Source organism: Anarrhichthys ocellatus, unplaced genomic scaffold (genome assembly GCF_004355925.1).
Source record: "Anarrhichthys ocellatus isolate YVR2014 unplaced genomic scaffold, GSC_Weel_1.0 scaffold9, whole genome shotgun sequence".
NCBI lineage: Eukaryota > Metazoa > Chordata > Actinopteri > Perciformes > Anarhichadidae > Anarrhichthys > Anarrhichthys ocellatus.
Window position 1 is genome coordinate 9,928,372 of NW_022280039.1, and position 21,589 is coordinate 9,949,960.

At 40.5% G+C, this 21,589-nt stretch overlaps 1 protein-coding gene across 1 annotated transcript in view; it reads right to left on the minus strand.

The window, feature by feature from the left end:
- Positions 1–14,008: 14,008 nt before the first annotated feature.
- rtn4r (reticulon 4 receptor) overlaps positions 14,009–21,589 on the minus strand; it is a 42,846-nt gene continuing 35,265 nt past the window's right edge. Inside the window, exon 2 of the mRNA XM_031849015.1 lies at positions 14,009–16,077. Within this exon, the coding sequence (XP_031704875.1) occupies positions 14,696–16,077 (1,382 nt within the window). The 3' untranslated portion in view covers positions 14,009–14,695. The remainder of the gene's footprint in view (positions 16,078–21,589) is intronic.

Here is a 21,589-nt window from a genome sequence, read left to right on the forward strand (position 1 = left end):
GGTAATATATGCATGCCTCTGAAACAATCAGTCTTGTTTATCCAGAGCCCTTAAACCTCCAGGATCAGAAAGTTTCTGCAATGAATTCTGATTCGCTAAATCCCTGTCCAATTTAGTGCCTCAACTCTGCACAAACATCAAAACAAACTCTCTCCCTTTACGTGGCACCAGCTGTTGGATTTGGATGAGAATAACAAAAAGAAAGAGTTGGATGATAGAGACATAGAGGAATCACAATTTGTTTATTAATATGTCTTTCCTTCTCCCCCTGTCTCTCTCCCTCCCTCTTCAGCTCCTCTCTTCTGAAAAATCTTTGCATCTGCACTGCAGTGGCTGCTAACTGAGAGGCAACAGTAAAAAATTGATGGAGATCTAGCGCGGTGCCTTAGCAGGTGGATTCATTTGAAAGTTTCCTTGGCTGTGTCTCCTGCCACACTCCAGAGTTATATTTCGTGTTAGTGAAGTTCTGTTTCCTTAATGTCTATGAAGTTGTTATAAGGAGACGTAGCAGTGTGTGTTGGGAGCAAGGATGCATTTGTATCTCAGGTGCTCATTGAAGTACAGTACACTCGCTTGGCAGGAGTCACAGCTTTGCCTAAAGTGTAAAATATCAGTTTATTGCGCAACTGTCCTCTTTCAGCCTCGATAAAAGGGGATGGAAAATGGAATCAAAAGACTCGTATTTAGTACTCGGGAAGTGATTAATTGCTCAAAGCCACAGTTGATGTTTGGACATCTGCTTACTTGTTATTGTCTCTAATTAAAATGATAAACAATTAGTAATGCAAATCTGTCTCCTTTTTGGATTTTGGGAGCAATGTAAAAAATATGGTTATAAAGCCTGATCGTGTTCGACATTTATTGCAGACTGCAAATGTTATTCTCATTTTTCCAGTTGTTTGATATTATCTCCTTTTTTTTAATTAGTTGACCCGACTCGAGTTTGACACAATCACAGAATTGGTTGTCATTGTGAACAACAAAGAAATCCCTTAATGTGGAATTTTTCATTGGGACTCTTCTAACTTCCTCATCTATTACCTGGTTCAGTGGGTTGTCTCAGAAGAACAAGAATAGCCTAAATGGTATTGTGAGAGTCTACTCCAGGATAATTGGAGCCCAGTGAAGAGACATGAGTTCCCTCTGTGAGAAACAGGTGGCCAAAAAAAAGCAAGGGGAATTACTACCCAACCTGAGCATGTTCTGTCCTGTAAATGTATGGTAATGCCCTCAAGCCAGCGCTATAATGTGCCCCTTAGTAGAACAAACTAGTACTCTAAGTCCTATGTTCCTTCTGCTATCAGGCTACTAAAGGGAGACCGTCATTTTAGGGGAATGACTTAAACTTGACTTTGTTTTCGGTCTCGATGCAATCTGGTCTTGGTAATGTCTTGGTCTTCTTTCAAAGTGAGTTCATATGAGTTATAGCAAGATGGTTAATTATTTGTATTGCTGCTTCTTGTTCATTGTATTGACTCATGTTGATCTGTTGCCTCTGGCATATACTCGTCTGCTCTTTTGAAGCTGTGTGTATGAAGTAGGTAAAGATAAGAAGGAATTGCCCTTCTCGGGATGAATATAGTTATAAGAATCTGGAGGAATTAGTTTAGATAATCCTGCAAGGGGACATATTTTTGCTACAGCAGCATTTATAGGTACAGGTAAAGCAAAGGAATAAAAATAAGAGTAAAACATTAAATACAAAAATGCACAATATATACAATGAAATAGACTTATATTAAATTAACTAACTAAGCAATAATGCAAAGATTTAACAAACGACAGCAGCGTAGCGGTGAAACAACAATGTAACAGTGTTATAGTTGTGGGATTGATTTGGCCTGAGGTGATTTATTGTAAAATCTTTGTAAAATTTTGCAGTGGGCAGGACTGATCTCCTGTATCTGTCCTTGTGACAGCGGAGCTGGATGAGTCTGTTGGAAAAAGTGCTCCGCTGTCCCTGCAGTAGGTGGTGGAGAGGGTGGTCTGGGTTATCCAATATGGATAATAATTTCTTCAGTGTCCTCCTCTCCACCACCTTTTCCAGATTGCGGCCAATGATGGAGCCAGCCTGCTTAACCAGTTTGTTAAATCTGTTGGTGTCTCCAGCTCCAATTCTCCTCTCCCAGCAGACTACAGAGAAGTTCAATGCACTGGCCACAATAGACTGACAGAACATCTCAAACATCTTGCTGCACATATTGAAGGATCGAAGTTAAGCTAAGTGGTCACAAGAGTTATTATAATTCATCCTAAAGGCGAACACAAATGTTCGTGCCAAATCTCATGTAAATCCATCCAGTAGTTTAGCTATTCCCTGAAAAAGTGAACACTTTTACCTGGTGGTGGCGCCAGAGGAAAGGTCAGGGTATCACCAACGTCATTAGGATTCATTCAATGACGAACATGAATGTCCAAAATGTCTGTCAGTGTGGACCAAAGTGATGGACAGACTGATCAACCATCAGAACAACATTCTCTAAAGCCATACCCCTAAAAAAGACCCCATGTACGTCTAGTCCTTGGGTCCAAGATTACAATTTAAAAGTGTATATTAAGCAGACAAGATGGGCTGTAAACTCCACTAATGCTCTCTTTAAATGCACAAGAGCCCTGTGAGAATGTCCTTACAAGCTTCACTTCTCCATTTGGTGCTTGGTTTGATCTTTTGCCTGACCGTATGTGTCAGATGCTTTGGAGGGGAATCAACAGCCTTTTTGAGCTGAAGATGGTAATGCCTGTATATAGACTACAAAATTCAGGAGGAGCATTTAATTCACCCTCTCACCACAATTTCAGGGTTTTCTTCCAAGGACAATTTAGCATATTTCTCATTTTCTATTCCCCCCCATTCCACCAATGACATCTAGATACAACATTTGACACCTTGGTAGACAGTGAATTAAAAATGCATCGAAAAGGAGAAAGTCTGGCTGTGAAGTGATATACTGTATATCACTCTATACGGACCTCTCAGATTACGCTTTTTAATCACATATCCACACCAGCAGGGCATTAGGCGGTGGATCTCATTGCAATGACGAAGCATTACATTAGGACTTCGGTTACATGGGATATTCCATCACGGAATTTTTCCGCGGCTGTCCAGAGGCCCTCTCTGCTGCCGAGTTTATCATAACAGCTTGAGAGTAGATGACCCGCCAGATGTTTGTAATCTCACACCGAGAAGCTTGTGACTGGGGTTGCAATCAGATAAAGGAACATAGGAAGGGATTATAAATGGTGACAGTGGGGAAGAGGCTATAGAACGGCGAATGTCCTCTTTCACCCCATCACACGCTACTCAGTGTCTACTCCAACCCAATATCTGATTTGTCCTTCTTTTTATTTTCCAGTATATCCAAAAGAATCACCCTCATGATTATGTTGGTGCAGCTTTGAATGAAGTCGGTGAATTTAGAGCTTGCACACGAGGCGCAAGCTCATTTCTTCTTGCTAGTTTGTAAGGCCCCATTGAGAGTGTATGGTTGTGTGGGCAGGTTAATGATAGCAGCTTGAGAGTAGTTTTTAATCACAGACTAATGAGATAGGTTGGGCTGGAGTTACTCCAGCAGTAAACAGCATCACAAGTGGCACCCTCCCTGCCTCCCTCCCTCTATTTCTCCCTTTCTCCATTTTCCTTTCTGCTTTCTTTACTGTCTAAACCCAAGAATGGAGAGATTTCGGAGAACCTGAGCGTCGAATGAGCACACAATGATGCGGATTAAAAGGAATCAGTCATATTTACAGGAGTGAACAGCAGGACATATTCGCCCTGTGGCGAAGCACCAGCAGGTTATTGGCAGTGGAGGAGCAACATTGTGAGCCGATTCTCATGAAAAAAAAAACATTCAAAACATGTCCTGACTGCTTTTGACAGAAAGAGGTCTTTGTTTGTTTACATGCATAAATAAATATTAATGATGGCATTAACAGGATTTAAAAGTGAAATAAATAAAGAAAAGCTCTAGTTAAATGGCTTTAAAGGAACATTGTCATTTATTCATAGAATTATTCATTGTAAATGAAAAGAAAAAAAATAGTTCCATTTTAGATTTTACTGTTTTGTGACTCTATAGCCCTGCAGTGCTGTAGGGAACCAAAGCCATCCTTTTCCCTTTTTTTAACTCTTTAGTACCGAAACATGTTTCACTCTATTAGAAAGTGAAAATTGAAGCCATGGAAGTGTAAAGAATTGAGCATCAGTCCCCCTAGGCCCCTGAGGTACATCAAGAAATGTTGGCTTGCCAAGCTCTCCAAGTTAAGAGCATGTTCTGTCCGTGAAGATGGCTTCGCAGTGGAGAGTAATTCAACATGTTCCTCGTTGCCGGCTGAGTCCTGCGGTCCTATTTCACCCTTTAACGTATCAGTTTGGATGGCGGCTGCTCCTGATGAAAAGGTTCACACTTTCCAAACCTGTGGTTCTATTTAAAGAGATGATCCATGACTTTTAATTATCTTTTTGTTACATTCAGTGATGGTAGTCGGGAGCAAAGTAGATTACTGTACACAACACTAACAATTAACAAGAACTGGGTTATAGCAGAGACGCCCCACTGGAGTTTCCTGTATTTGTGTCACGTGACACAACAAGTGATGAGTCTAATAATTCTGTTGGGAGTGAACGGAAACAGATTTTGACCGATTTTATTTTTGCTCCATAGTCACCAAAGTAAATATTGGACAATTTGTTTTCAAAAGCTACATGTCTTCTGAACAGTCTGAGACAAAAAAGGCATTCATTGGTTGGACAAATCAGTAGAAAACTAACTTTGTTTGTGACCTGTCTCAGTAACACACTCTCCCAAAATCTGGCAACACACGTTCGCTAACGCCCTTGCTAACAATATCTGTAATGCTAAGACTGTGTAAGGCTTACGTTAGCCAAAGGAAATATGAATACATTCGCAAATATAACCCAATCTGCTTCCATCCATCCCCATGACTGTCACAACACTTAGAAGCTTGTAATGCCTCATCTTTTGTTGTAGCATCTTTGGTATAGCAACAATGCGGCTGATTCATTTGTTCTCCGTTCTTGCAGTTTAACAGTGGACCAGAGTCCAAAAAAATAAGTCTTTCTGCTATTTTTTCTCTAAATGTAGGAGGTATACTTGGTTAAATCGTTAGTAGTAATATATTGACAATCCAGTGTAAAGTATGGGAAAATCAACACATTCTTCATGAGTATAGACACCCACAAGGTGATGGCAGTCAGTTACTCTCAATTCGTTACCCTCCAGTTGAAAGATTGACTTCTTGTCTCTTTATAAATGCTCCAAGTTTTATTAATGTCATAATTCAAAAGTGGTTTTGTGTCTTCATCAATATATTGTTCTTCCAGCTGCTCCATTTCTTATGTGCTTCTATCCATCTTCCTTGGTTTGGTTTTCAACTGTTGTGATTTGTTGTGAATGCTAAAAAAAATAAAAAAGGAAGAAGAAGCAGCCACCCATACAAAGTGCAAACTCCATCAAGGTAAATTATTGGACTGGTACGGTCAACAGGAAGTTTCAGGGATACAAACGTTGTCTCCTGAAGTTACATTTACCCTCATTGCAGCAGAGGCATGCACCGTCACAGATTTAAAAATTGAGAGTTGCCTTTAATTTCTGAGCAGACACGGAGAGGAGCACCTCTTCCAGGAACTGAGGCTGCAACAACAATACAAGGAAAAACACAGCACAAGTGATGCATAATTGTATTTGCAGTGCATCATTTGACACCAAAGATGTTGCATAAGGAAATTAATTTAAATAAAAAGAAAAGAAAAATTATAATTGCATGAGTAAGAACATAAACTTGCAGATTATCACTTTACATTCATTGCTGTTGGTTTGTGTTTGTGTTTTACTTCACAGTGGATTAGCCGCTCAGAGTGCTGTTGGGGGTTTTTCAGTAGGCGTGGTTTGAGACCTGCTCACGGATTGCGGACATTTGGTTTGAAGGAGATTATGGATCTCTGCTTGTGCTGTTGGCCTTGTGAGGATAACCACACCAGCACAGATCACAACAGAAACTGGCGTAGAACTGGGTAATATGCAGCGCCTTGGGCAATGCAGTGTGTGTGTGTGTGTGTGTGTGAGGGATGGACTGACAGAGAGAGAGAGAGACAGAGCATCTGTATATGGGTAGCTTTATTCGTTTTAATCATATTAAGTTGGATCATTAGACCCATTTACACAGTGCTCTTATGAGGTGTACAGGACCAAATCCTATTGGATATCGGCCTAATCTACTGCAAAATCTGCATCCAGTTGCAGCTTTGGTGGGGACTCTGTGTCCCTCAGTGCAGGCCCGGGTATGAACATACTTGCAGCATTAATTTAGCTGAATTAGGATTGAGAACAAATTGCCACTCTATATTCCCAAATCCAGCGATTGAGAAATAATGAGCAGCTTAGTCCACATAAAAGAGATTATCCCCCTCGGAGTTATACAGCTCACCCCTTTCCTGGCCAGAAAGTGAGATGTTTTTTATGACGCAGAGACTGGACATAACAAGCCTAAATAAAGCCTTGGTGTGAGTCAGATAGGACTGTCATCAGTCAAAGGTCCTCCCCATTGGTGTCAATCTCACCATAATTATCCTGGTCTATAATAAATCAGGTAATATTTTGAGAATTTGTTCCAACCCTGTGTCCAAATATTGTGACAGCCACATAGACCTTGAACTTCCCTGGATAGCATTCTCAGTACACTCCCATCTAAAATGCTCAAAGATAATCCCTTAGCAACATTTCATGCTATGATAGCACAAATGGCTAAAATGGAATTGTGATCCTCATCGTTTAAAAAGAGGATCAGGATGAAGGTCCTGCTGATATGACCTTTAGAGTGGGCTCTCGGGGCTGAAGCCAATACAGTCACAATTCTGAAGTTGGCACAAGAGAGACCATTGAAAATGGTGATAGTCAGTGAAATTACAAGATTTTGGCCACCAATTATGAATGTATTCATAATTGTGAGTGTATTTCATACGCCATTCACATGGCGTATGAAATGAAAAGTTTCAAGTTTCTGGATCATATGAACGCAGATTCTCATTTTATTACACAGAGTTCAAGGTCTGGGGTTTGATAGGTGAGTGAAATCATCTGCTGTGTAAATCAGGTCATATTGTACAGACCGTGACCAGTGGGGAAAGACAACATATTCACACTATCCCTTGTTTATAAATGTTATATATTTTTAAATTGTCGAAGGGATTTTCATTGAATGTGTGTTCAGATGTATGTTTCTGGTGGTTGAAGGAGTTTTGAGAGCTTGGTTCTTTCATGTGGGATCATGGAAACGCCTGAAATGATTTTAAGCTTGTCTTAATTTTTTTCAGTTTTTGTGCCCTCAGCAATATGTTCTTGCTGGTCTTCAACAAGCATTTAATGTATCGTACATTGACTCTGCTGAATGTGTTGTCAACAGGTTATAAACAGGTAGATATATATTATTCAAAGAGATGTCCAACACATGAATTATAGACTGTGTGCTGGTGAAGAAGAGTGGGCAAGAGGAGAAGAGGAGCGATAGAAAATAAATAGACAGAGATAGAGAGCGAATTAGAGTGAGATTTGATAGAAAGAGAGCGCGATAGCTTCGGAGCGTTTAGTATGCAGAACGGAAGGCAAACACTTTTAGCCCTACTGTCGAAGTCTGGGACTCCTCTGCAGTGAGCGGTCTAAACTTTCTCACATAAGCCTTAGCCTCGAGCCACGAACTCAAATATTTCAGTCACATTCACTGAAGCTAGGGAAAAAAAAGCCTTATTACTTATGATCAAAGGTTGGTGTTTTCTAGAGGAGACATGTTGCGTCGGCTAGAATTTGCATTAGATGTTGAAGGCGGTTCATTTTCAGTGACTAGAGAGACTTCCAGAAACAGGCGGGGGTTCGTTGTTTTTCGCTGCTTTTAATAAACTAATCTCCTTTTTGAAGACTGTTTACAAAGGTAAGCAGAGCTACATGACATCTCAATAAGAGTAATAGGAACACGGAGTTCAGTATATTTCTCTGACTGAACTCTTACCTTGGAATAAAATGTGCTTGGAAAGTTGTTTTTTTGTAAATTCCTTTAGATATTTTCCTGGCCTTCTGAGAATACATAAAACAAATGTAAATTTGCTGACAAATTTAAAACTCATGAAAGAAACAAGGCAACCATAGTTGTGTTGTGGTCTGTTGGTTTGTGTGGATGTGCTGAAGAGAGAAGAGAAGAGGAGAAAGGAAGACTAAGAATAGGGAAGGAAAACAAGACATTAAAATACACTTAAATATTAATAATAGTAATAATGATGAAATCAGCTGGGCCAAGGCAGCAAAGCAGGATTGGAGCATCACTGGAAAGCAGTAAAGCTGGTCAGTTGTGTGAGACCAGGTTGGTCAAAAATACAGTAATTATCGTTTAATTTCATCACCATTAGCACGGCCCCTGTTCTACAACCATTTTTGCAATAATCCTTTTGCATTATTGAATTGTGCCTGATAGAGGTCCTGTTTTGGAGAGGAGACAAAAGACACTATGCACTACTCCTTCTTATTCGAGGAAAGATAATATAGAAATAACATTTGAGCTAAGCATTAATGATGTATTGAATTAATAATATTGATTATTTTTTAAATATATTTCTGTATTAATATGATTATTTTATAATGTTTTATTTATGCATTTAATATTTGCTATTTTGGAGTTTCAGCAGCCGGGCTGTACACTCTGGAAGTATGAAATCAAAGCTTATACTGCTCTAGCTGATTCACATATCCTTGACTTTTCAATCAGTCATCGTTATTCCGCCTGCTTTGGAAATGGCACTTAGTAACACCTGCCTCACCCATGCTTTAAAAGCTCAGGATTTTGTAACAATTTTTTAAGCTGTTTTGAGTTTAATGGAAAGTTTTAGTAAGTCATGAGGTCCATCATTTCTCAAAAAATGATACTGTGCAACAATTAAAATGATGGGGAGAAAACATTTTCTTTTTTTTCAATTTCCAGATGGCTAGTTTGATATGATTAGAGGGTTTTTCTATCCAAAAGAAATTCACATCCAAACCCGTAACTGTTGAACTAAATATTTAGCAGGCTGTTCTCATACACTGTTCATAGCTATATCTAAAGTAATGCACTGTAATTTAAACCCAATATCATGGGGAGGTGTATAAACTCAGGGCTTTCACCCAGAAGACTACTGTTTTGTTGACAAAAATAAGCAGTAGTTGTGTTGCCTGAACATAACCAAGTAGTACTATTGTTGCCTAAACCTCGCCAATAACTTTTGTAACATTTTTGTTTTATTTTGTTTATATTTTGTAGTCATTTTAAGCCAAGTCATGATGTTTTTTACTAAACCCAACAAAGATAGTTTTGTTGCCTAAACCCAACCAAGTTATTTCCTGTGAAGGGAGAAGTTTATTTCCAAAAGACCGTATGCATGTAATGAGTGTATTGCTTGCAGGATAAAGCAGGAAAAATTAGTAATAACTTTTTGTAAGATATCAGACGAAGCATTGTATGATGACACATTGAGATTTAACTACAACGTTTGAGACAGACCTATTCCTGATATTAATAAAGGATAACAGATGGCTGTTGGTGAATGTTGTCGGCATGATTGACATGGATGTCAGCTGCAGAGCGCAAAACAACAGCTTAATGCAACCTTTTGTTGTGCTGATTATTTTCCTCTACCAGAGTTTCTTCCCTATTTTGTTATTTTGATTCCCTACCAAGATGCTAATCTATGTTGCATCCGGACCCTCACTGCAGATGGAGTGCCCCGTAATTAGCTTCATTTCCCTTCATCAGTGCAAAAGGAGCATAAAACTGTTGTTGTAAAAGTGAGACCAAGAAATACACCCCCGACCGAGGGATGGGTTTCAGTCGTTGTTTCTAGGCACTGTTAAATGGAGCTGTGGCCCCGGCGTGGCACCGCTGTCAGACCTCACAGCCTCCGCAGACAACTTTGGGGGCTTGTAAAGATGTCAGGGCTGATGGGTGTCCTAGGGTGGTCAGCTGGAAGAAAATTGGAATGATCCTGTAATGTTGATCTATTAGTATGTGTGTGGAAACAAGACACACTTATGAAGTTTGAAGGTCCAGAAATAAGAACTTAAAGTATATGCCTCCTCTAAAGTGCATTTACATTTAACTTTTTCAGACCGAAGGTATCATTGTATTAAAAAGAAGTGATGTAGGTGTGGTTGGTTGCTACAAGTTGTGCGGAGAAGTTGAAGTACAATCTAAGAAGTTTAAATGTTTATCACATTGGAAAGACGGAGAGAGCGTGTTGCAAGATAACATTTCATTGTGATGTGACAAGCCTTGTGTTTTCTCTCCAGAGCTATTTGCCATTTTAGAGTTCCGCCATGGCAACACAATGGTCTCAGTCTTTGGAGACAAATGTGCAACTGTTGGTCTGAACACAGTCTTACACTCTTGACTATCAGTCGAAAGGAAGTGGTTGGTGGTAGCATAAGGAAAATGGCTATCTATATTCCTAATGGGCTGCATATACTCGAATAAATAGAAGGACACAAACAGTGGACCTGCCTGCAGTTATGTTTATACTGTATTGGGTCTCTGCGTAGGATTTGAGCTTAAAGGGACAGTTCCTTCCAAAATCTATATTTCTCCTGTTATCCGTAATGCAATACATCAATCAAGATTCTTTTGATGCGAGTTGCCTAGTTTGGGGAGGTATTGGCCATAGAGATGTCTTCCTTCTTTTGAATATAATGGAATTAGATGGCACTCGGCTTGCGGTGCTCAAAACGCCAGAACAATACATTTGAAAAACTCATGAGCAACTTCGTTGTCCAGAAATCATAACCTGGTTACACAAAATCATCCACAGTGGATTATCTTGATAAATAGCACCAAAGGTAAGAGGACAAATATGTATTTTTGAATTTGGGCTGAACCATCCCGACAAAGAGTGCTAAATTTACCGACCCACCTGGAACAATGACTCACAGGGATGGGTGGTGATTCTCAAATTTCCACAAATATGTCCTGTTACGTCTTGATCACAATATGTACCGTCATCTGCATGCTTGATTCAAACCTCCTACAAACAAAGCCAAATTTCTGTGTTCAAAATATTGCCAAAATATAACAATTGAAAGAAACCACACTGGATATCAGAGAGCTGCAAGAAAATCAGGAATCTGCTAAGAGAATGAAGAGATGCAGTAAGAGGGTTAAGAGAGACCATGAAATCTAATGATGTATATGTGAATGTAGAGAGAAAATATATACTCCAATGTGTGAGTGAGATGTCATGCACTCGTGAGGGCGAATCCTTGTATCTTGCCAATTGTTACTAATGCCAGGAGGAACTCTAGCTTCCTCTCAGCGTGAGTCTCTTTTTCAAAGTCTCCAATCCACAGGCCTCGTGTTTGACAGCATGAAAATTCTTCTGATTATGAAGTTCATTTAAAAGTGTGCTCTTGAAGTCAAGACACTTCATAATATTTTTATCAGTGAAGTGACTTTTTTTTTACAGAACACAGTGGTGATTCCTTCCAGCGCATAGATTCGGCTTTATGTTTTGCAACATCATCGACACTGATTTCTATTAAATGAAAAACGGCAGCAGTGGTTTGAAATGGACAGAAGGATTTACTACGTGGTAGCGTAGTGATAGCCACCACAGCTGAAAGAAGAATAACGTGCCAGCAGCAGTTATTTAACCTTTTACTTTCTGAAGGGACATTTTCAGACCAGGTTTTGGTTGAGCACTTGCTCTCTGTTCTTTAGAGACGGAAAACCAAAATCTATGAAAAGGGGAGGTTGGACAAGTCGGTTATTTAGTATTGTGCCAAGTATGCAAGCATGCCCTAAAAACTGGAAGTTTTTCTATTTGGAAAAATACAAGAAGTTAAATTAGGCATGTACAAACATTATTGGAATAATATGAAATATTTAGTGACATAGTTATAGATTTTTAACATTCACGTGCAGAAATACATGACATAATAGTGAAAATGTGTTCAACCTAATGTTTGTAGTATTACATCTTACTGCAGTATTTTGAGCTATAATGCTAAATAACTGACTAAAAATCAAACTTGATTTAAAAAAACCTCATGAGGTTGTAATGAGCTAACATTAATATTTTTTCTTAAATATGTATTTTAAATCTATGTTAAATATGAAAAGGAATATTTTTAAAAAGCGGCATAATTGACTTTTCTAACAGTGTATTGGGAATATACTTTTTTGGATTTGCATAATACAATACATTTGAGATACGTGTTGTATGGAAACTGCAACAGCATGTTTGAACTCAGGAGGCACTTACTAGCCTTCTCCGGAGCTTTTCACCAAATGTCAAGAGGGTAGGTTTCATGGGGAAAAAAACTACAGTGGAGGTGCAGTTGGGCTTGAGGAGTAGCTTGTGCACAATTAGTAATTTTAACAGTTTCACATATAGATGGGACTCAGATAGGGAGTATCTGTTTGATGGTTGCCTGAGCAGATACACAGAAGAGGGTTGACTTAGTCAGATACAATTACTTGGATCCTCTTAGGCTGCAGCTGCTTGTGTGTCAGCAGAGGGTAGTGGCAGTCTGTTGGAGGGGCCATGTTGATTTTCCCTGTTGATTTCTACTCAAGATCAATATCTTCTCAGGTCCCCTTCAGTCCACTTACTTTCCAGGGTTAATCGACTGCAATTGAAAGCCCCAGGGATTTGTGGAGACCCTGCCTTGTAATCCTGTCACTTTGTGCGAGATAAATTCAGGGCTGTTGACAAGATCTTGACTTAATTCGGTACAGAATATAAGTCTCTACATTGCCTGTGGACGAGCAAGCATGGACCCTGCTAGGGCTAGTTGCCTAGCCCTAGCAGAAAAAGTGACATTTTAAAGTTAAGATTTTTCATATTGTATTTTCCATGTCAGAAAAAGCAAGAGAGTACCTAATATGAAGGTCTCTTCTGCTTTCAATGTCAAGGTTGTGATGTGAGGAGTCACTTTTTGAATATGCCAACAGCACTGTTAAATAATTCACTCGAAATTAGACGAAATGTGGTTGTGTTTGTAATATTCATAACAAGGTCCAATCATATGCTGGATTTTGCTGTGGTGCCCGTGGCTTTTCATTCAACATCATCATACTGCACATGCAGCAGTCACTTAAGACTTAAGACGCAAATAAATAAATAAATAAATTTTGTGTATATGTATATGACAATAAAAATGGTTTCTTTTCTTTAAACAGAGGCCTGGTCATTTCATCTTAATATGCTTCCTTGACCAATATGGCATCAAAGTTAAAAATAGGTGGTTATCAGTTGGAAAGTAAAGGTGAACATTTTAAAATTCAGTATTTTTTGTTTTCCCATTATGTCTGCTCTTTATTTCACTGAAGGTGAGCTGCAGGTCTTATGAGTCGAGCACTGCCGTGCCAACATCCTAAAGAGGCAGAGGAGAAAACAAACTAAGTCTGGTCGCCTGAGGTTTGGGATGAGGCCACATTTGACGAGGCATTCGGTCATTGAGTTCCCAACAATCCTGAAAACAATGAACACACTGCAGTAGGCCCGCCATCTGTTTGGGAGGAGGAATGTTGATTGGCTCTCGATGTGGTTAGTGAGACAGAATATGTGCTGCTGTTATTGCCAAATTCAAAGACATTTTGCTACTCATTTGCTGACTAAATCTTAGAATATAGTACCTTCAGTTTTAAAATGGCACAACAGCAGATGGAGCATCTAAGATCTTCGAGTATTTGCTAGAAGTCGTCCAGTAATTGTCTTTACTGTTTTTCTTGAGGTTCCAGGGCTGCAGCAAAGTATTAGCTTTCATTATCATTAATCTATTGATCATTTTTGTGATTATTTACTTGTAAAATGTTACTACAACCCAATGTATTACATTTACTTGTTCTCGTCCAAGCGACAACTCAAAACCTATAAAAATTTAATTTGCAACATTAAAGACAAAAGCAGCATATCCTCACATTTAATTAAGAAGCTGGAGTCGCACTGGGAAATACCACGCAATATCAAAATATCTACGAAATAAGAACTTTTATTCATAATATATTCATACTTGTACACAAGTAAAATAAAATGCATATCTATGGTTCCATTGCAATCTCCATAAACACATTGACAGCATTCTTTTGGTAAATGCTGCCCATAAACCCTTTCTTTCATGAAAATAGAACTAAAATGGGGAGGAGGTAAAACATTTGCTTTTATGAACATAAAAAACATAACATTACCCAACAAATGCATCACTTTGAATAAATAACGGGGGGAGATCGTTTATCTTCGTTAAACTGACCCAACATTCTTTTTGTGCGCTCTGTCTCTGATTTCCTGTATTCGTTTTCTTGTTTTTGTCTTTTTTTTTCCATTTTCCGGTGGTCTGTCTTAGCAGTAAAAGTTTTTGAGAGGAAACAAGGGAGGAGACTCCGTAGTGTAGCTTTGACACAGTACAGTTAAGTACATAGAGAACAAACAATTTTGGGCACCAATTCATTATATACATTAGATCTGTAGTGTTCTGTAAAGGCATCCATTTTGTTAAATGTACTTTAATGTCTTCATTATCATCGTTTGTCCTCGCCCACGTTAGGTTAACGCGACTCCTTGCTTTTCAGTCACTGTCTGTTGTCGATGTCACTGCATCTTCTGTTATCATTGTCATGAGCATCAACAATCTTGAGTTCTGTGTTCAGAGTGATGTTAGGAGTCCTAAGACATGGCTAGAGATATCCAGATCATGGGAATGAAGAGAAAGCGCAGCACTTGCAAAGTAGAACCCCGGGATTTGATACAGTGGGCGTCTGATTTGGGCTTTTTGGAACACTTCTTTTTCTTTTTGTTTGACGCTGTAGATGACTCCAGATTGTCTATAAGGTCAGGGTTTAGATTTTCCAAAGACTTGTCCAGGGTGTTGGACAAGGTTCCCAGTGGTCCGTCATTCTGCTTATTCTGGGTCTCATTTTTCGTTCGTTCCGGCTCTTTATATTTAGTCTTAGACATGTTCTCCTTTTCCTTAAGGGGGTTGTTGGTGATTTGGCGGCTTTTGCCAGACAGGATGGAGGACTTGTCGTTATCTCCAAGGCAACACCTGGGAATGGTCTCTCCAAGAGGATTTTCGGTGGAAGAGAATTTCCCACTCTGCCCCTTGGAGCTGAAGAGATTGGTCTGAATTTGAGGCGTTTCCACACACCCCTCCAAGTCTTCACTTTTCAGTCGTTTCAAGTCCTTTCCTGCCAGGAACTCAGGAACATTGCACTCCAACTCAGAGCTCGAACCTTTGAAACGTTTGAACCAGTCCCACAAGGTTCTCGCCCGGCAGTCACAGATCCACTGGTTGCCGTTTAAACGCAAATACTGGAGAGACACCAGCGCGTCCATGGTCTCTCCCGTCAAGACGGTGAGATTGTTGAAGAACAAGAACAGGGATTTGAGCTTACCAAAATCACTAAAAGCCCTAGGTTGAACATATATAACCCGGTTCTGGTGTATCAGCAGCCGATCCAGATTGATTAAGCCTCGAAACATGTTGTCTGTTATTATCTTGATCTTGTTATTGTGCAGATAGAGATAAGTGAGGTTGGCCAGATCTAGAAAGGTGTCGTCATGCAGGGTGAGAATGTTATTGTCCTGCAGGTAAAGGTACTGTAGGGAGAACATTCCTCTGAAAACCACAACAGGGAGCTCTGACAGACCACACCTGTGCAGGTGGAGGGTGTGCAGCTTAGTTAAGCCCCGGAAGGCTGTAGGGCTGATGGTGCGGAGGTTGGTGTTGTCACCAATGTCCAGTTCCTCCAGCCTTTCCAAGCCGTAAAAGGCTCCAGCCTCGATGTAGCTGATGTTGTTGGAGTAGAGCCAGAGAACTGTAAGATTGTGGCAAGAGCTGAAGCTGGTGGACCTCACTACCGTCAGCTTGTTGCTCTGGAGGAATATCCGCTGGCTCCGCACGGGGATCTCGGTAGGGATGGAAAACAGTCCTTGTTGTTGGCAGGCCACAGTGGGCCTGGGCTCACTGTAGCACACACACTTGGCAGGGCAGCTGACAGTTTGAGGCACGAGGTTCAGCCACATCACCAGAAACAGGAGTCGACCCCCTACGGAGACAAAGAAACACACATCAGTGGGTTGGAAAATAAAGTGCATGAATATAAAAAAATCACAGTGCTATTACAGTGCAAACATCTGTGGAAATAGATGAATTAAGGTCAGGATGCAATATGCATGAACCCCTTTAAACAACACAGTACATTCTAATCAGACTACACAATTTGAGAATCATTCTGAGATAGAGCATGATGGATGTTTTTGCAATTTGTTTTATATTCAAATCACTGAAAATGTATTTTTGAAAACATTAAGGATGTGTAAGCAGTATCCAATATGCACCGTGTAGGCCAATGACACTGAACACACCATTAAATCCCCATCACCGACAAAATCCTAAACATTTTATGTTACGTTGAGGATTCCCTATTCTGTAATAATATGCTGAACATAAACACTTTTTTTTGTTCAATGGTGATGTTATTTGAGTTTGGGGACACATCTCCTCCCCTCTGCCTCTGCTGACGTGAGGACCTAAACAGCTGAAGAGAGTCAAGGGAAGGCTGACTCATTTCAAATTGGGTGGGTGGCTTTTATGTGGAATTAGCTTGCTCTAATAGGGCGGACATAACTAATGGTGTTTCAGCGTTCCTGAGGTTGACATTTAGCCTGACGCTGGGAGATAAGCTTTCATGCCAGGCTAAGAGATTGATGCCTGGGGCCAAGGTGGAAAGAGGGCTACGGGAGGCCCCACAAAAGTTTCCATTGCGCAGCCTTGACTGTAGCATTTTTTTTCTAAGCGCAGCAGGAAGATGAGATGAGGTATGGTAGCACTCTGGGCAAGGTTTGTAAAGATCCTTGAATGTTTTTGCCCCGAAGGCATCCATGTTTTAAAATAAGGCGTATTCTGCATTTGCTCGCATTAATTATTTCTTCTTGTCCTCTGCCATGGATCAGCTCGCAACACAGAGCCGGGATAAGTGAAACCAGGCTGGATTATCACATGTGAATGATCACTTCTGATATTACACCATTGTAGGTGCAGTTAAGGTAGAAAGGGAGTGCATCTATTGGTGCTCACAATCCCCTTCATGGAGAGATGATGGTGTCAAAGTGTCACAGGGCATGTCTAGGAGCAGCATATAATGGCAGGTACTCCGTCAATCCGCTTCAGCTCCTGTCCTTACTGAGGATTTCCAATCTCTGCTCCCATGCACATGTGAGGAATCCCAGGCTTGCAGGTTTGACAGGTAGCGAGGCTCTGGAAAATGCATGAGCCTTAGTCAGCCATCCCCTCTCCCCCTCTTCTCATTCCCCTGCAATGTGTTGTGGTGCAGCTCATCTCTGGACCTTGTTAAACGGAGCTCTGGTGTGGCCTGACAGCAGCCCTCTGCTGCACTTTCCTTCCAATCTCCCTGCTCAGCCGTCAGACTGCCACCGGAAAGCTGTCAAGACTTTCCACTCTTTCTGCATCGCAGCACTTTTCCCTCAGCACTGCCTAACAATAGCCATATTTTATCGCACAGCACGCTTCGTGTATCTCCTCTGCCGTCTTCATTTTTCCCCCCTCTGCTGTCTATTCATTAACAGGCTATTTCCACCCACGCGTTGCATGTCAAAGCCTGGTTTCCTCACCTCTCGGCGTAATATGTCTTGTCTTTGTTAGCATCTGTTGAGTGACAGCAAATAAGCCCCACAATGTCATTAACTCCATCCCAATTATTTGTTTCCTCACTAACAGCATCTTCTCATCTGCATCACGCTGATTGCATTACCAAATGTTGCAAACATACACTTGAAATCTTTGTCACTCTTTCACTAACACATTTCCGAATAACCTCTGCATGACTTCACAGTTGCACCTCTCACCTTCCACTCTAGAGATTTGTATCCATGTACAGCTGATGTAGGAGCTGTGTTCGCACCATTGATTGGTCAACAATGTTGGTCTTCCACCTTTTTTATTGTCATCACTACTTTCTTGTCTTTGCCCCAAATCTAAATCGTTGCAAATATTACACAACAAGGGATTAATGTTTAGCTGTTTGTTGACACAAACTTAAATATCTTAAAATACAGCAACAAGGTTTTGGTTGCAAAAAAAAAAAAATCCATTCCTTATCGTCTTCTTCCAGCTTTGGTTTCAACACTTAATCTCCCCCTATCTGCTGTGTCGAAACATGGCTCCGAGCTCTGCCTTCCTGTTTCAGACCCTGCCGCTGGCCTTTCTTCTGAGAGCTATATTATTGTACAGTAGCAATCATCACTCTGTTTAAGAGCAGACAAGCCTCTTTGTTTCCTCCCGACTGACACTGTGGCCCCTTCAGCTTTGAGTAAAGTGCATCGCATCACCTCCCTCTCCTCCGAGACAAACACTTCTATTTACAATAGGAGCCTGACAATGTATGGCAGGTTATAGAATTGCAAGCGACCAGTATTCTGCAGTGACACTGCTTCCATGCTTGACAAATTGAATGTCTGTCAAAACAAATTCTCCAAAATCTTGTGACGCTGCCAAGGACACCCTGGCCCAATATTGGGATTGGGCTGATATCGGTCTTTTACCAGAAAATATAGGATATTGGCCTCTCGGTGTCCCTTGCTTGAATTGTGAAAGTGAAGCTTTTATTCTGCTAGCTTGAGGCATGACAATCTGAAAGACCTGCAATGAGGCCTGCTTTGTCCTTCCTAAACAATTCACCCAGAATAATTGCATTTGTAAGGATTTCAGGAGACTTTTGGCCACAAATTGGGTGTGAAGGTAAATAAATGTAGATAAATAATAACGGCTTACTGCAACTTCTGGAAACAAATACTGCTATCAGTTCTCTAGAAGCAGCTAGAGGATACTATATTTAAGATGCCCACAGGAGTGGTATGAGTGGGCACAGACAGCTTTGTTTACTTATCGTATGAGTGCATCACTTCGCCAGACTCCTCGCTCATTTGCATGTGTTCCTGGAATGTTTGGACTCTGAGCATTCCTTTTGTTTTATTGTGAAAATACAACACACATTCAAAGCCTTCCTCCTGCACTGAAAGTTGCAATGAATGCGTAGGGCATGTTGGGACAGCACATTCAGAGGGCCTCTCCGATTCATCACGGTGGCTTTACTTTGAAGGGCTTGGGATTGGGCAGGGACGGCAAACATGACAGTCTTATCCCCTTGGCCCAGAGTGGAAGTGATGTCTCTGTCAGAGATGAATCACAACAGTTCTCCAGAGGGACCTCCTGGCCCCTTTCTGAAATCATACATTATTGTGTTGCTCAGAGGCGGGCCTGCATTTATTATATTCATGATCCTCTCGCTAAGGTCATGTATCTAGTGTGAATCCAGCCATGCATACATAAATTGTTTTTATATCATGTTGAAAGGAATAACTTAGAGAAACTGACAGTTGTATGAGGCCCAATTTTAGCCCAGCCAATGCAGCTAGAAATGAATGCGAACTGAGAATAATAACAGGCAATAACTTGATACACGGAGACTTGGAAACTCACAGACAAAAACTTCTTAGGAGGAATCAACACCCAAATGTGATGATTACATTCTTCAACTAAGAAAATACTACTTTTTAATTTTTATTTGGAAAGAACTACTTTTTAAGTTTTTTTAAAAACTTTTCCTCATTATGTTTTGTGGCCAAGATTCTAGTTTTTAATTTTCCAACTGCAGCATTAATTTGGTAGGTGACTGGGACTCCACCAATTTTTTTGTATCATTTATTATCATACTGTTTTTGTCTGATTTGTTTATATCTGTTTTCTCTCTCCAGCCGGTCATCAATGGTTGACTGTTTCGCTTCCTTCTGCTCTCCCATCTGGTGCTCATTGCTATTTTTCAAGAGAAAAACAAATGTGAGATGTGGTCGACCTGACTTCAAGCCATGCTAAACAATTTTCAACTTGGCTCAACTAGTTAAAAAATGCTCCTTAATCACTCTCATAACATCTTCAAGTTTCCGTTCTGGCCCACGGGTGATTATGATTAGTTTAAAATTGTATTTATTTCTTCAGATTGAGCATTTTGGACACCCATTTGTGTTTTCAACTCCTGAGTTCATTCATCAAGCATTAAGTTTTAGCTTGAATCGGGTTTGATTAATGCCTTCCTGGATGTAAAGCCACATGCAACCTTGCAACCTTGTTATTGTAAATGACTACCTTATTATCTACTTTAACTTTTTTTTTGAGTACATTCAAAAAGCAGTGCTTCTATTTCCACTCTGGTAGACTTTTTGATCAAGTACTACTTTTGAAAGATGAGTTACAGAGTTGCCTACAGTTACAATGTCATGGTAGACCAGGAGAATATTCCATTTAAGTTTGCTTTGAACATCTTTTACCGCATAGCCCAAGTGAAAAAGTTGTATTAAAGGGAATAAATGGTCTTCTTCAGAGCATTGCAGAGGGATTGGTTGGTAGGGCATATTCATATGGAAAAAGGCTGTGATCAGAAGGCCACATTGGCCCTTTTATGACAAACACATTCACCCTGTCACAGGGTTCAAAAAAATGACTTTTCTTCTTTTACACAGGTTTCAACACAATTAGTCTTAATTAGTCCTTCACTTTTTCAACCTAAATTATATCTAATTGCGATTCCTATTGGTGTCTTAGCTGCTACGACGTCATTCTCGTTTATTATTGAAAAAGTTGCCTGTTTCTGTATCTTAATGGAAACATGAGTCCTCTTCAACCCACTTCCTAAAAGAACACACACACACAAAACAAACACAAGCAACCAAAAACAGATTTGTGCTTTCCCTTACAACATTGAAGAACCAGATTGTATGATCTTAAATAAAGATGCAAACATCAGATCAAACTGGTTATTTAGGACATGATGGACCAGAGAGTTAAGCTGGAGTCCCTTGGCTAACCATGGAGTGTTGCAGCCGCATCAGTGGCGGCTTCAGTATGCAGACGAGGACACAATTAGAAGACGAACAGGGGGGACAGATGAGGTCCTGTTTGACACACATCTGACACAGCACTTGCCCAAGCAGATGGCTCATGAATAACTGAGGGAACCGGAGGTCGGCAGGCAGAAGGAACATCAGAGCCAGGCCACTGTGTGTGTTTGGAAAAAGAGAGTCTGTATAGATCTGTATGCATATATGTGAACATGTGTGCACAAAGCAGTGGTGGCTGTCTAAGGGGCAGAGGTGAAACAAATGAAAAGGGCACCAGCTGCATATGATGGGGTAGCAGCATGCAGAAAGTTTTCTAGCACACTTCATCACGTTTTCTCCACTGAAAGTGTACCCTAGAAGGCATTTCCTCATGTTTTCTCAAACTGGAAGGAAACCCTCGAGGGCACTTAAACTTGTTTTCTCCACCTGAAGGGTACACTTGAGAGCACTTCATCATATGTTCAACAGTGGAAGGGACCCCAAGAGCGCACTTTATAATGTTTTCTCCACTGGAAGGGCACTCCAGAGGGCACGATATATACCCCTCCCGAGTCCACCTGAGGCACATAGTATGGAAGAGTCTACTCGTCTGAGAGAAATGCAGAGGGCTGGCAATGTCCTGACACAGAGAGAATAAACTTGCAA